At 37.5% G+C, this 16,248-nt stretch overlaps 1 protein-coding gene across 6 annotated transcripts in view; it reads right to left on the reverse strand.

The window, feature by feature from the left end:
• STAU2 (staufen double-stranded RNA binding protein 2) overlaps positions 1–16,248 on the reverse strand; it is a 170,721-nt gene that overhangs the window by 52,527 nt on the left and 101,946 nt on the right. For 4 of the 6 annotated variants that reach the window (XM_057363938.1, XM_057363941.1, XM_057363937.1 and 1 more), the window contains exon 13: positions 7,653–7,766. The exons of the other annotated variants lie outside the window; for them this stretch is intronic. In XM_057363938.1, coding sequence (XP_057219921.1) covers positions 7,653–7,766 — 114 coding nt within the window. The remainder of the gene's footprint in view (positions 1–7,652; positions 7,767–16,248) is intronic. 6 annotated transcript variants of the gene reach the window in all.

Below are 16,248 nucleotides of genomic sequence, written 5' to 3' on the forward strand. Positions count from 1 at the left end.
AATTCGAGATTTTACATTCCACCATTGTCCAGCTGAGCCTAAAGCAACAGCAAAACAACCAAACCAGAAACAGATTGCAAACTTAGGATAGCGAGCAGCTGGCCTGTGCTCCGTGGAAGGTTGGCTCACTGTATGTTGTTAATGCTTTTCTTTCCATTTCCACATGTTACACTGCACAGAAAGCGTGCTAAGGTATTTTAATGCAAATAAATACTAAGGGTGAAGTTCCAAAACAGCYAAACTTCTGCAGGTCAGGGCTGCTACACCCCTGCTCTTCCTCCCTTCTCTTTGTACCAGGTCATGCTACTGCACAGTGAACAGCTTAAAGGGTACTAAAGAAGACTAACATTTCTACAAGGAAATCACTTCTCTGGACAGTAATTTTTTGCCTCATCCCYCTTAAATAACATTTCACAAGGTGGGTAAGCTGAGCCAATAGCTTGCTGCTGTGGAAAAGGATGGGTCCCTCTCCTCTCCTCTTGGGTGGGCAGTCCTGGTATCTCCCTTGGTTCAGCACTGGCATTCATCTGAGCYCCAGTGGGCCAGCTCAACTCAGTGAGCTGGATAAAAGCTTGAGTTCACATGTAGCTCAGCAGTTCAGGAAGCAGCCAGGACTGGAGATGAAGTAAATGGGAAAGAACAACCAAGGTAGAGTGTCTCACCTTGAAGATACTCAAAAGCTGCCTGGACACAGGCCTGGGCAGCCTGTGCTAGATGGCCTTGCTTGAGCAGGGGCTTGGATCAGGTGGCTTCCAGAGGTCCCTTCCCACATCAATCATTCTTCAATCCTGTGAACCTCACAGGATTGTTTCACTCTCGTGAAACCTCACCAATATCAGTCATGAGGGTATTCCACCTTTTTTTCTCTTTTTTCAGCAGAGGAAGAGAGTCCCAAAAACAYCCACGATCTTTGTCATTAGTTACATGCCAAGCATGTAAGATGGGCAGAGWCTGCAACAGTAGCATTTCATACCCTGCTGACATCACTGTGCAAACAAACATGCATACACAGAGCACTGAAAAATCCTATTATGCATCTTCAGCAAGAAGAAGTCACACTGGGAAGCTACTCAGGAAGCCCTGAATCAGAGCACTCAAAGAGTCTGGCAAGGAGATAGCCATGCCTTGGTTTGTGTTTTTTCCCCATTCAGCAGTTAATTAGTAACTCACTCTTTGAAAATTAAAGATTACACTTCCTGAACAAATACAAGCATTTGATCTTGGGCTCATCAAGGAAAACTTTAGCAGCTGCCAGGGAAAAGCAAATGTTCTGTCACGTACATCCAGACTGACATAATGTGAAACAGAAGATGAAGAATACGGAGAGAATGTACCAACATTTCCACAYACAGTCATGGGAGCACAGCAGATGAGGAAAAATACCAAATAGCAGATGACAATCCAGTGAGCCTAACTAAAACCTGATGGGATACTCCTTAAAGCACATCAGCCTAAGAGACAGAAGAGTGAAGTGAGGTGCTGTATATCAAAAGTTTACATTTCTGTCCTACATGAACTGTCTCTTTTGGAGTACTGGGCATTCAGCTGGGGTCATGCTTCACCCACCCCTGAAGGTTACAGAATTTTCAAGATGAGGGCAGCAGCCAGCGAGACCACCCTTGTGGGAGACCTGCTTGTGTGAGATGTTTTCCTAAGATCAAGTAGGAGTCCTGGTGCTGAAGGGACTGTAATGGAATTGCCAAACTTTGGGAAAACTGCTRGAAAAGTTTTACCTATAAAACTAAAGTTTTGTCATTGCATGGAAGAAGCCACCCTGAAGAAACTTCATTTACACTAAGTAAAGTAGAAATGTGCTGACAAGTGAAGCATATATCACCTAAGGAAAAAAAAAAAACCAAAAAAAACCCCACAAAAAAGTATGTATGTGTTTTTAAAAGAAAATCTTAACATTTTTTCTTTTTTTTTTTTGACCATGTCTGGGACATAATAACCTGCTGTGAAGTAAATCTCAGCATCTAGAAAATCACAATTTCTCTTTAGRAAAAAGATAATTTTGACCAGGAATTAATTTATTGTCCCATAAATATCTGTTTTTCTGAGCTGGAAAGGTATATTAACAAAAAACACAACCCTAYTTATCGGTACTGGTTACAGCATTGGACAAATTCTTATTCTTGAGAATAAGGATACTGACTACACCTTTAGATTTTTTGGCTTTTGTAAATCCCCCAGATGCTGCCTCCTCAGCGTGCTCTACAAGCAATTCTCAGCCCGTAACAGAGATAAGGACCTTCCTATGTGGTTTGTATTTGCTGTTAGAATGTAAAGCTCTTCTCAAACCTTAATGCTGCAAGCACCTTCCCTTGAGCTTGTCATACATCTCTGAGGTCTTTTTGTCCTTGAGAACTACTCCACCCTTCCTGTATTCAAATAACATCAGGAGCTGCTCACACCTGGGCATCCCCACTCTTTCTGGGCTAACCCTGCCCAGAAATGCCTGTTTGCAGGCCAGCAATGAAGGTTTGCTACAGACCACATTTCAGTTTGCTCYCCACTGCTGCCTGTCAAGCTTTCCATCAGTGATTTCTATAACTGCTGAGTGTGGCATCTTCCTTCCAGTACAATCTCTCCCTGTCGGGCTCTCTGATCAAGTCTATCTTATCAGTAGCTCCTCCATTTCTATAATTTCTGCCTCTGCTCTTTCTCTTTCCAACTATTTTTATGCTTGAAAATAAAAGTGTTATTTGTAGATTATATATAACATGAAACAATTGTTACCTGTCCTGCAAAAYAGAAATATTCTATTCTGCACATTGCAAAGTGCAGAAGAGTTCTAAAAATACAGTCTAATATACAACACAAACACAGTAACATAACATTAAGAAATCAAGGATTAAAAATATAGGCATAAAAGGTTCACTGATATCACTTTAACAGCACATCTCATTGGGAGTATCAGGTGAAGTAAACAGCTGAAGTCAGTAATGAAATGTGCAGTACTGCCAGCTCCAAAAAACATGGATATGTTAAAACATTTACAATCATCAAAAAGTATTAAAGCAATGAGACTTCAAGAAAATGCACTGCTCTTTGATCTGTCTCCTGAAATTCAAGTACAGAACTTGGTCACTCCTCATTGAACATTAAGTAACTTGGAATTAAAAATCCACTTGTACAGGCAGAGTACCCATGGAAAGCATTCAAAATCTCAAAATGGGCCCAAGCTGTTCTTTCTCATCACCAGCACTGACTTTTAAATAATTTTATTTAAAAATTAATGTTCATACTTTCAATTTGCCTGCTGTTCAGCAAGTCTTAAGAACATACCCAAGATGTTTTTCTTTTCACAGCTAAGACAACCACAGAAGCGTGATACCCCTGAAGCAGATACAGTCTCAGAGCTGTAACATTCAGAAAAATGATTATTATAAAGCCACTAAAGATGGTAACATTGCAAGTTTCTAAAATATGCATGCAAACATGGAAGCTGAGTTTGACATTGGCTTGTCCAATGCACAGCAGAAGAATGTCACTTAGATTGGAACTATGTCACAGGCTGTCTTGCTCAACATAGGCCATCAAATTCAACACAGCTATCATAACAGCGAATCCAGTGGTATTTGCTGAGTGAAGTACATCTATAACAACTTCAAGGTATTGACTAGAGTTCTCTAGGGGAAATACAAAACTTCTATTTTCTTCAATTGCTAGCATTATATCTTCTAACTAATGATTCTTAGAGCATCTGCACTCAAGAATTCAAAGAACTTTTCATGTGTCACACCTCACTAAAACTGGAAGATATTTATTTGTATCAGTAACCAGAAATTCAGGTTTCAATACTCTGAGATGTAGCAATGCAGAAGATGTCTTTTTTTGGTGGGATTTTTGATTACCCCTTCTACTTAGCTGTAAATTCCTCTCTTTATCCCACTTCTGTGGCCTTTAGATATTCACTGCCCCATTTCTCTGCATTTTTTTAGTTTTCCACTTCATTCCAAAGAYTTTTCCTTATATAACCTCCTATCTATGAATTTTTTCCTTTTCTGTCTCCTACCTTTCGTATCTTGAATTTTCTCAGTGACACAAATAATAAACTATCTGAACTTTCTTTCTGTTACTTTAAATACCCACTTCTATTAATTCATCAGTTTTACACCACATGCCTAAAGTCCATCATAAGCCCTGAGAATAGGTCGTCTCCAGTCCTACACCAAGGTAAAAAACACCAAGCTTCACTACTATTAAGGAAAAACTCAGGTGTGATTGAAAAAATCAATAGAGAGTAGTGACCATTTTAATTAAAAGTTATTTGCAGCTAAATTTTACAGAAAAAAATCCTCCAAAGAATAGTTGCCATTAAGGAAGGAGAAATTTATAGTTACAGTCAGATAATGGCAAACAGAAAAAACAGAAAGAAATCATTCTGGAAAAAAATATTATGAGCCCCATTAAATCTTTATAAAAGAGGTTGGAATACCTGAATGTAAAACCGAACAAAACATATGGCATGAAAGATTGTAGTGGTGCTATAGGAACGTTCTCAGTTTTTCCTTTTTGTCAAAAGAAAAATGAAAGACCAGCAATTGCTTCCACAATACTGCTTCATGACCAGAYGAGATATGCCTTGTCAATCAGACACTTGAAATACACACTAATTAGTGTAGCAGTATGATATGTTTATATTAATCTGAAATTGCTCAGCTAAAGTATGTGGGGAAAATATTTGAACTCATTAAAATCACAAGCTAAACCAATCTAAAGAATGAAAACTCCCTACAGAGCACAGGAAAAGAGCAAGAGACTTGAAAAACTGCAGTGTCAAGYCTTGACATATTTGAAAAAGCCAGATAATATACTTATGTAGGATTGTAACTACTTTGGTATCTGCTGGGTARCAAATCTCCCACTGGATAGGAGTGGGGAGACACATTACAAAAGACCAGTCCAACCTAAAAGGTATTCCATAGTGCTGGAGATGCCATTGGCAATGTACTTTTCTTTTTTTTTTTTCCTTTTCATTTCTATTTCTTTTATTTTGATCAAGGTATGTGATCAACTGCCACATACCACAGTACCGGTTCTTCTGCCACAATATAGTGACAAATCTGGTATATATTTTTATTACACACTCTCTTTAACCCCCTTTCCCCCAAAACATTCCAGAGTYTCATTCCTAAAGTGTTCCATACAAACCCTCTAGAAATCATAGAATCAATATTTTAGAATGAATGTGAGAAAAATCATCTTCATAAACACAGAAGCAAGGAGTTCCAGAAGTCAGACTATGCCAGGTCTCACTGCTGACACAAATCATCACCATCCCTCCACTGAAATCACAGGCTGCCAGGRGACCAGCCCATCCTAATAACCATACAATACTACCGAGATGATGTAAGAGTAGCATATTACAAAAGTTAAGGAAGAATTTCTAAAATTCAACTTTTGCAGCATACAGATATCTTGCACTTATTTAGTTTGTCACTTTAAAATGTGATTCAGTTTAACAAAGGTGTAGCATTTCTGTGCCCTATTTCTAAAAGAATAACCGTTTCAATTCAACCTACTGTGAGTAAAATTGYAGGAAACAAGGAAAARCATACCAAACACACAGAAACAATAGAGAAAAGGGGAAWTTTCCTTTAGTTAGTCCATTAATAGCTCTAATTTTGTCATTAATTTATGAATTTAAGTGCCTGACAAACACTTGATTTGCTAATGATTCATTTTTCTCTATTTATTCAGGTGATGGCAAATGATGCTTTAATCCAGTCCTGCTACCCCCTTATCAGACACAAGCAGTCAATAGAATCCCTCTTCCCCAGAAAATGAAATTCCTTTGACAGTTGGGAAAGGCGTGAGCAGAAATTTGGGCATCCTGTCCAGCGTGTGGATTTATTTTGTGAGCCACTGGTTGGCATTTGGCTTTCCCATGATTATTTTCTTTTGCTCTCAGCTCAGATGAAGTCTTTGCACAAGTGATGTGGGTTCAGTAACACAACAACCACCCCATCATGCAATAACAAAACATTTTTCTTTCCATTKTAAGAACTCTGTGGAAAATTACGTAACTAAAACCAATTATGAACATTTTTTTAAACTTCAAATTGAAGCAAGATGAGGAAATTCTAGCTACATAATGGCCCAAGTAAAATTAATTCTACCTATTTGTGAATTTGCTACAATTCAATCTTTATCTATGTGATTTTATGCAAAATTTTTTTCTTCTCAGAAGAATATCCTGTTTGGAGGACTGACTGGGTACATTTGGGATCAAACTAATGCTGCACATGATCTGGAATTTCCTAATTTCTAGGTGCTTGACTTTGCAGGCTCAATACAACTTTTTCATTTGGAAGTCTTAAATATAGAATTATTCAGATGGCTTAAAYGTGCTTTTTGCTTACAGAGTCTTTTTTCTGTTTACATATCATACTCTAGCCTAAATAAATGCTAAGACAAAGGCCAAGCTGGCTGGTAGCCCAGAATGTAGTTGTTACCAAATTGACAGGGACCACCTTAAATTCACTGAAATGTCTAAATATCACATTTGTGCTAAAACTATATTTTAAAAGCCTATCTTTACTGAAAGAAAAATGGAGCAGCTTTAGAGCAGCATAAACAAGTTGCTGGATGAAATGAGAATTGAATGTCGAAGTATGGTCTGACTTACCACAGCTCTCCATTACTGCAAAACACCAAACACTTAAGGACAGGAAGTGTCCTCATGTTACCATGTAAATAACTAATGGGCTCAGTTTATGTTAACAACTAACTTAGGAACTTTCAATACAAAACCCACCAAACAAAAACATAGCTAAGAGTGTCTGAAATTTTCCCCAAAAGTAATTAATTCTGCCGATTCTTAAGGTGACTTTCCTTTTTTTTTCTTAGAGAATGTTGCCTAGAGTCTGATAAAATGTACAGCAGATATGAACACAGTACAATTTAAAGCTGATCTGCAAAGGCAAGTAAACATGTTAATTTTTTCTAATCTACTGAAGATACGAAAGGTGCAAGGTTTGGTTTAATGTTTTCTTCTACTTTTTTCCTTTTTGCCTTTAAAACTTTCAGAGTACCAAAGTCTTGTCTTGCTTTTATACATAYGAGTGTTGGAGGACAAGGTAAGAAGAATGGAAGTCCCCCTCAGTTCCYATTCGAAGCAGCAGGATGATGAATGATTAACATCGAGCSTTTTTTTTTTGCTTCTGGCTTTTTGCCAGAAGCTTGAATTAAAAGTTTTAGCAACAACCAAACAAATTGGGAGTTTTACAGAGTCTGATTAAAAATACCTTTCTCCTCTCACATGCCAGTTCCTTGGGATAGATGATGGCTAGAGATGATGGCTTCATCTCTCTGCTTTTCCAGCTACTCATAATCTTCTAGCAAAAATAGGGTAGACAARACCTGATACATGCATAAAAGCAAATAAAACCTTTGCAGAAACCTTACCTCTGATTTTAAAACCAAAGCAAGCTCTGTAGGATTTCCTAATATGTTTTGTCTCCTTTTAATGTCACTCTTTAGATCTAATCAGGATTTTAGTAGGGCAAGATAGGCAAATCCCTGTGACAAGAACATGCCATATGAAAAGCACAAGACTAGCYGAAATTTAAAATTTACTACTGCTGACATTCTGGCCTTACCAGATATTAATAAAATCACAAGAGTGTGGGGTGAAGRTATTATACCTGGTCATGGCTGGCTTCAATGGAGCTTCCGATACCTTGGAAAGTCATCTGCACAGGAGACAGTGTCAAACAGGTCATACACTCTTTGCCATTTTGTCTATCACTGTAGTGTACCTATAACAGAATAACATACGTAATCTGCTAAACACCAGGTTTGCACAAGGGAGTCATGCTAAAATACTGCCCCTTTTCAACAAGCTCCTAAGAAGAATTCCAGACATTTACATTGAATTAATCTTTAATATTGAACAAGGAGTGTTTCAAATAGTCTAGATAGTCACATGCTGAACTGGGGCCAAATTTTCCTTGATATGTCTGTTGCATAAATTTTGAAGTGCTGTGTTCTTCAGTTTCTGACACCTTTCAGACTGAATTCAAGAGGTTGTATATAAGAATCTATTTGCAAGTTAAAGTTTCCAACTTACATGTCATTTTTAACAGCATATTGTAGTTTAGTTATAAAACACCCAAGTAAATCATTACAACCTCCAAAAACTCGCCAATAATAGTTTAAATTTTTTGACTGTAATTTCATTTCTAGTAAAATCCACTAACTCTTTTAACTTTATTAACTATTTTGGTATATATTTCAATTAAAATGAAAAATTAAATGGAGAGTTCACATTCTTCTTGAGATATTTAGACTATCCTTTTCTCAGAGTAACTAATTCCCTAGGCATCAAGAGGTGCATGTTGAGCCTGAAYTTGCATGCAATACAGAGAAAGATAGTGCTTCTACTGAATTATTCTCTTTGTCTTCAAGTTCCCTTCAGACGGTTTTAAAATCCCCTAAGGAAAGGATGGATTTTAATATGATGAAACAAAATAAAATTAAATGCTGCTAGCATTTGGTTATTAAGAACAGGTTGCCACTCATGCTGAATTGTTGAAATATTACAGTTCTCTACRTATCTCCTGACTTCTAGACCAGCAGATCAAGCACTTTGTTCTACAGGAGAGGTGGAATTTATTTTATGGTGGTAATTTACATTGACTATGTGACCCCTGTCAGAATTGGAAAGAGAGATCAGCTCTGCTGGAGACAGACCTTTTATGTTAGTATCTATTTACAGCTGTATAGCTCTCAGGCAAAAGGTACACGGTAAAGCCTCATCCTGAYTTTTAGGCTATAAAATAGATATTATTTCTGAAGGCAGCTAGGAACCACATTAGGTTTATTCCTGCGGAAACAGTTTGGTGGCAATATGACAATTGTGCACCATGTATTAAATCCCCTGTGCCTAACTCTTCTCTGCCACAGATGCAAACTGGGAACACTTCAACTGAAGTAAAACCAGTGCAAAACTGGCTGAGAGGAAAACCAAGTCAGTGCTACGTTTCAGAATTACTTTACTGACAACACATCAAAACAGTTTTGCCATGGCCAAAAGTAAGACACAGAAAGCAAAAGTCTTGTACTGTGTATAGAAATACCGAATTCATTCAGCCCTTCTTAAAGCTTTCTGGATTATTCCTGTCTCTCTTSCTCTCAACCCCCACAGTATGTGCCTACTAAATTGCTTGTGGCTCTCTGCCAGAAAAGCCATACTACTTACTTAGAARCCACAAGAGGCCCCTTCACATATACAATGGTTTAACTTTGATTAATTGAAAGAGGTATGAAGGTATGAAATTTGGCTGGCAAATATAAACTGAAGTTCTTTAAATGTCAGGGACTACTGTTATGACAAAGGCTTATCAAGCTTCCACAACTAGTCGCAAAGTAGATTTTCTGCTGATTATGGGCTGTGGGAATGTGATGTGGAGCAATGGGGCAGCAAAGATAAGAGGATGATTCTGTACCACAAATATGACGTTGCAAAAGGGGCAAAATCTGGTGACCAAGAAAAGAACCTATGTAGAAATGGGAAAATAGTCCTTACTAAACTGTATGGCATGTTTGTAGGCTTATTTTTAGCCAGAATAGTATGAGGACACAATTCACTAGTGTCCACTGGAACAAAGAATGACTAACAAGCTGAAAGAAGAGGAGATATCCAGAGGGAAAACATAGTATTTCATGACACTACTATCTGCAATAGCAGATTTGACTCATATCCCCTTTAGATCCCACATTGAAACTGCAGTAAGTTCAGAATTTTGGTATCTTTCTAGSCTTAACTTTCCCAAAGGGATTTCATTATGCACTTTGGGCCTCATCTCAATGTATCAAGGCCATTATTTTGTAATTTCTCAGACAACAGCTCTCTAATTATCTCTTGCTCTGTTGAAGCTCTTCATCTGAACCAAAATAARTTCTTTCTATATTAATTATATGAATAGTGATAGAAAAAACAAAAGACTGAACTTTGAATAGAAACAGAACAAAACTTTGTCCTTTCACCAAAATCTCTCTAGTTTACAGATTTGTGCAGTCAAAAGAAACATTCAGACTTCTACATCTGGCATGCCTATGTGCAATTTCCCATTATTCTGGTTTTGTTATTTATCAGTTCAGTTGCTACATTCTCAAACTACATTATTCCTTTTCTCTTCAAGTTGGATCTGTGATTTAGATTTTGGGGCTTTTTTATTTACCTATTTGAGCAGAATGTCAAAAATAGGCACTCAGAAAGAAATAACAGCAGTCAAATAATTATCAAATAGCCCAAATAGCAGCAGATACTTCTTGGGTTTTGGCCAACAGCATGTTGCAAATATTTCAGATTAYATATCCATGCTATTATGACTAAGTCTGAGAAGAATCTGAACATCCATAAAGCTCTTTTAAGAACATCATTCCTTTCAAGGCAAGGGAGCTGTAAGAGCAGAGCAAATACCTGAATCAGTATCTGTGATCAAGGAGCGGTGACTGAGGGCTGGCCAAGTGCTCTGATGGTGATTATGTAGCCATTATTTAGATTCATGATRACAAAAATAGCATTTTCTATGTTCCTCAATGCCTTAAGAGTCAGGAGCAGTTAAGTACAGCCCATCTCACCATASCTCTTTTAGGCAGGTAAGGACATTTTGTGGACAGACTTTAAATGACTCATCCAAATTCASTTGGCACTGGCTGGACTGAATGGCCGGGCTGGGACTACAATCTGTCATTAAGGCCTCTGGCCTAACCACAATTGATCATTTTCTCCTTTCATATGTTATGGAGGTAAAAACAGAAGAGTTATGAAAATAATTACTCTCTATGTCCAGGACCTAATTTCCYGGCTTCACTTTTTATAATTAAGGGACATTCATAGATTAGCTCAGTGCATTTAAGGATTAAACAGCAATGAAATTTCACTCATTAAAATTCAGAATGTTTTATTTAGATAACATATAAGCAGAGATTTGATGCGAAAGAATTGGGATCTGGTGAGAAAACAATGTCTCTGGTAAGGGTTGAGCAAGTTTCTGAGTGAAATGCAAGACTTCAGCCTCAGACTACTATGAGTGATTTATACATAATTCTCCTCCAAGGTTTGTCTACACAGCACAAAGTGGTGCCACCACAAGATCCTGGCAATAACCCTAAATGAGCCTGGTCATTTATTGGGAAAAGCACACAGCACTGCCAGCATTTCTCCTAGGTAACTACATATACCTGAGATAAATCATGTATGGCCAGCTCAAGAATCACAAACACAGCACTCCACAGTGCTGCAGGGAATGAAACCTCGCTGCATGTAACATGAAGGGCATCCCGGACATCAAAATAAAGAGACAAGTTCTAGAAGTAATTTTTTTCCACAATGCCACAGATTTACTCATAGATGTGTGCTTTCATGTTCCATATTCACACGAGATGCTAGTGCACATTCCTTCTACAGACTGGATCAGTCAGGAACAAGCACCATAGGAGGAGTACATATGGATGGTACCATGCACTGCACTGTGTATATAGGAATGCATGTGAAGGTCTGAAACCACTTGACAACTATGTTGAAATTTGGCYCCTGTTTTAATATTTTAAATGACTGAAGAGATGCAAATATTTTGCTGAGCATTTATAGCTACACATAAAGAAAGATCCAAGATGAATGTTTACAATGTTACAACTGTAYGCGGAATGGCATAGTCAGAATTCTTAAATGTGTATGTTATTTTATACAGGAAAAAGAAAACTACACTGCACAAATCTGTATAAGAATTACATTTAAGGATACTYCTATCCTAATGCTGCTTCAAAAGCAGGACATTTTCCATTTCCCTCAWATTTCTACAAAGATGTCTCTTCAATCTACCTTTAGTACAATACCCTTTCCAACTTGCAAGTGTTCGGATAGAAACCGAAAATAATATTTCAGGATTTATGTTGCAATAAGCTGCTTTAAAAAAACTGGATCAATATGCAATTTCAGAYAATGGCCATAGTGAAACTGCAGAAATTATTCTGCAATTGCAAACAATGTCCCTAACTTCAAGAACAATATAGTCTGCTGGCCTCCAGAGTGCATGTCTGAAGTTGAACATCTATCCTTTTGCATGAACAAGGGCTGTGGTTTACTGAGTCACAACTGAGGAAGGTGAGAGACCTGTACTACTACTTAATCATTAAGCTTGMCTATAATATACCAAACTACTGTTAGAAACGAGCTAACTGCACTAACAAGAGTCTGAGGGGTGCAAAAATAAAGGCTACTCTTTTCACAYGCTGTTGCTTAGATGTTCACAGGTTGAAACACAACTTCTGTCAGGACAAACACTTTCTTTCTTTAACATTTAATAATAAAAAAATAATAATACAAATTACCAAAAGAAAGAAGTCATCTCTGACAATGGAGTTCAAGTTTCCAAACTGAAAACTACTCTGAGTCAAAGCATCAGCAGGAGTCTTAGAATGCTAGACAGAAATAAACTAGGTAATAAAATGYCATTATGTTCAGCAATGCACAAATCTTCTGGATTGACAAGCCCAGACTATTTTGTTAGAACAAAGGATGGTATTCCTTTAAATMTGCCCCTTAAAGGGAGAGCACCCAATTTAGTCGTGAGATTACAGAATAGTTTCCAAGATTTTMCATAGGCTGCTTTGGATTAACAGCAAGAAGAAACCATAATAGGCTCAGAAATCAGATGTTAAAATAGTAATACTGACTTGGACAAGAGTATCATGAAACAGTTTACTTYCTTTAGCATCCTGGTGAAAATCTGTCTTTTCCATATGGGTCTTTTATCTTCCACTTTATGTTGTTCATCTACAGTTAGTCATGTCAACTATTTAAAGAAAAAATGAAACAAACCTGTTTGAGCTCCAAGTCTGTTTCATGCTTATTTATTGGTGAAGAAATACTTCTGGCACAAAAATAAATTTAATATACTTGCTCATTTAAACCATTTTCTCAAAGCCAATTTTAGGAGCTTTCACTGTATGGTATTCTAGTACTTAAAAGAATGAATCCTTGTATCATCTGTAGAGCTTTCCTAAAAAATAATAGACCATTTTTTTCCAGACAGAGAGCAGTATGAGACAGTCCARATGCCACTCTTCATTATTACTACCTGTTTTACAATTACTTTTTTTGTTWGTTTGTTTGTTTGGTGAGAGTAGAACAAGAAAACAGTAAAAACAAAAAAAAAAATTTGGGGAAAAAATCCCATTGTATGAACAAATCTTTTACAAAAAGGTTGAAAAATAGACACAAACCCCAAGTCTAGTAGAAAAAAAAAATTATTCCAGATGAAATAATAAGACATAAAATAATAAAATAAAAATCAGAAAAAAAGCATTGAATCAAACTGTTTCCTGCAATGCTGGAGTTCCTTGATGTAGTGCGATTACTAAATATAGTATTTTACTAATCTCAGCAGGGTGCTGGCTAACTGCATGCCCGTCAGATGTTTTTAACGGCCACCCCCTGTGGAACAAATCTAAGGAGCGCATGAAAAACACCCACATTTTAAAAAGCCCCCTTGCTAGATCATTAAGGAAAGATAAAGGCCTGTACATTCGGATGTGATATATAACACAATCATTGTGCCAAGAAAACATATGTTTGATTAGTGCGCCTCAGGTTCATTAATCGCCGTGTCTGCTTCACAGCAGTGGGTACGGTTTCCACTGTAGCTACTGCACCAAAGGGTAAAGGCACTTGGTAGCTTRAAGACTGACAGTTCAGCAGTAAATCCTCAGCTTTTCCAACATGCTTCTCTCACACAGTTTGAATAGCAGCTGTACCATAGCCTTAAATCTTCATTAAAATACAGTCCTAGGGTTTAAGACTAAGAAATAAACCATTACTGCACCATAAATAGGCAACAACAAGCTGACTAAAGGCATTGTCACAGGTTACTGAGGCAGTATTTCATGTTCCTGACTACAGTAAGGCAGACACTTGACATCTACAAAAAACAGCAAAGTACAAATAAGAATGAAAAAAAAATTTGTAAAGTTTACAAAAAGAATATATAAAATATTTGCCAAATGCAAAGCAAATCTGAGATGAAGAAGCTTGTATGGGATTTTTTTCCTGCTATATCCTCTGAATTCAGAGCTCTTGTTTCAGTGATTCAGCAGAACTGGAAAGTCTGGCCATGCATTATGCTCAGTTAAGCAAGGGAGACCCAGCTCTGTCCCGAACATCTGATGTTTGGTTTCACTAAAGAGAAAATGAGTTGCCATCACAGCATAGAGGTTAATCAGTACAGTAAGGTTCTTATTGCTCACCTTCCATCTGTAAATGTGAACCCAGGCATGTATTTATAAAGACAAGGTCCCTGTGGTGTACATGCAAAGTGGGCAACTCTGTTTACAATGGCTGGCATTGAGAGGTGCAGAGACCTACTTGATGGGAAAGCTGAAATCAGGAGATGGGACATAACTTTTTATTTTTAAAAAATCACACTTATGTTGAAAAATACCTGGCTACCCTGTCCACTTCCTCTATTCTACGAATAAGATTTTTTGTTGCTGTTGACATAGGAGAGAATAGCTTATTACAGTGAGTTTAAACACTGAATCAGCCCTCCTCTAAAATGAATAACAAAAACATGATAAAAATCAATAAATTAATTATTTGGAAATTAAAACATTGCAAAGTCCTACAAAATAATGTAAGCTATAGCTGACATGATTTTTGAAAACAATTTGTTTGCCACACACCTATAATTGTTCGGGTAAATACTGTGTTTCTAGATAGAGGCATTTTAATTAATTTTATAATTCACACTCAAAGGAAACATGAAAAAACTGGCAGCCCCGAGATCTCCCATTTTCACCACATGGCCTAAAAAATAGGAGGGAGGTGAGAGAGTCTGTGTTATGCTAATAACACACGCAGAGGATGAGCATGGTATGGAGCATTAGTGAAGGAGCCTGAGTCTTGGGTATCAACCTGAACAACTGAAAACATGAGAGAGGAATTTGGTTCATTTGGAAAGAGAAAATTGCTTGGGTTTAAAATAACTTTCTAGCAACAGCATGAATGGAAATATGTTCTCAGGAACACTCTTTTTCAGGATGAAGGTTGCCACTGAAGTGAGGAGCAGAGCAAACATTAATGATTCTCTGTTTACAAACCACGTGTGAAAGCCCCAAATGCTGCATTAATGAAGGGAGAACAGGATCACTGTGAAACTGTGAATAGAAAATCAGCTGCCTGAGTTGGCTAAGAAATCTGATGCTGGTACACTGATGTTGTGCACTAACCTAGAAATAGGGCAATATGCATAAAGAACCACCCTTCTTTAATTAAAACAACAAACAGCCATTTCACTTCTGAAAATTACTCTGCTTCATTGTGCTTTCAGCWTTGAATGAGACTGAAGGAGATGACAGCCAAATAAACCTTCTCTGAAAGCCTCAGCTTTAGTCACAGAGAGGGGAATAAACTGTAATTTTTCTCTTTTCTCCTTCTTCACCTTTTCTTGCTGCTTCTCTTTTCAAGGGGTTTTTTTTGAGACCTGAATTCCCTTACTATAATTAAAACTAAACCCCAGTCTGCAATGAATTCACCACTGCACCTTCACATTTCTGCCAACTGAAACTTCCAGTCTTTCAAAGTTTGGGCTCTATTCCAAGCCAAGGTCCGTAGCTAAGTTATCAAGTCACATTAGGATTTAGTGAGAAAGATTTTGGCAGAGAATGCAGCCCGGTGTGTTTAGTGCTGGCTGCAGTACTTTGAGAGATCCTGGTAGCTTTTAAACTTTCTCATACATAAATCCCCTAAATTCTAAAATTGGCTATCAAAATATAACTCACATTTTTTCCACAGACCAAGTTATATGCAGGGATAAGTGGGAGGATTTAAAATTCTTATTTGCAAGATGCCAAGCATATGCCAAGCTAAAATGTTCCCAAGGTGACATCCACACCACACCTGAGGACCCACACAGTACCATTTAGCCAGTTATTCCCTGTTTTACCTTCTTTCCTTTCAGAAACTGAAACAAAAAAGAAGCACCTGGCTGTTTCTGGAAAAAAAAAGAAGAGCAAAACTTCAGCAGTGCTTGAATAAAGGGCTTGAAAGAGGGAGAGCGGCACGATGGCCAGAACAGAAGAAAGCTAGTTTAGATAGAATTCTGGCCTGAAGCCAGGTGGTTGGAGACCTTGTGCTAGATTTGCATTTGTTTTCCTRATTCTGCATACTCTTAAGTTAATTCAGAAACACTCTTGCTGCAGCAAATACTACCTCCTGCAGTAAGTTCTGTGAACAAA

This window comes from Malurus melanocephalus, unplaced genomic scaffold, assembly GCF_030028575.1.
Source record: "Malurus melanocephalus ecotype Western Australia unplaced genomic scaffold, MMel_1.1 scaffold_32, whole genome shotgun sequence".
NCBI lineage: Eukaryota > Metazoa > Chordata > Aves > Passeriformes > Maluridae > Malurus > Malurus melanocephalus.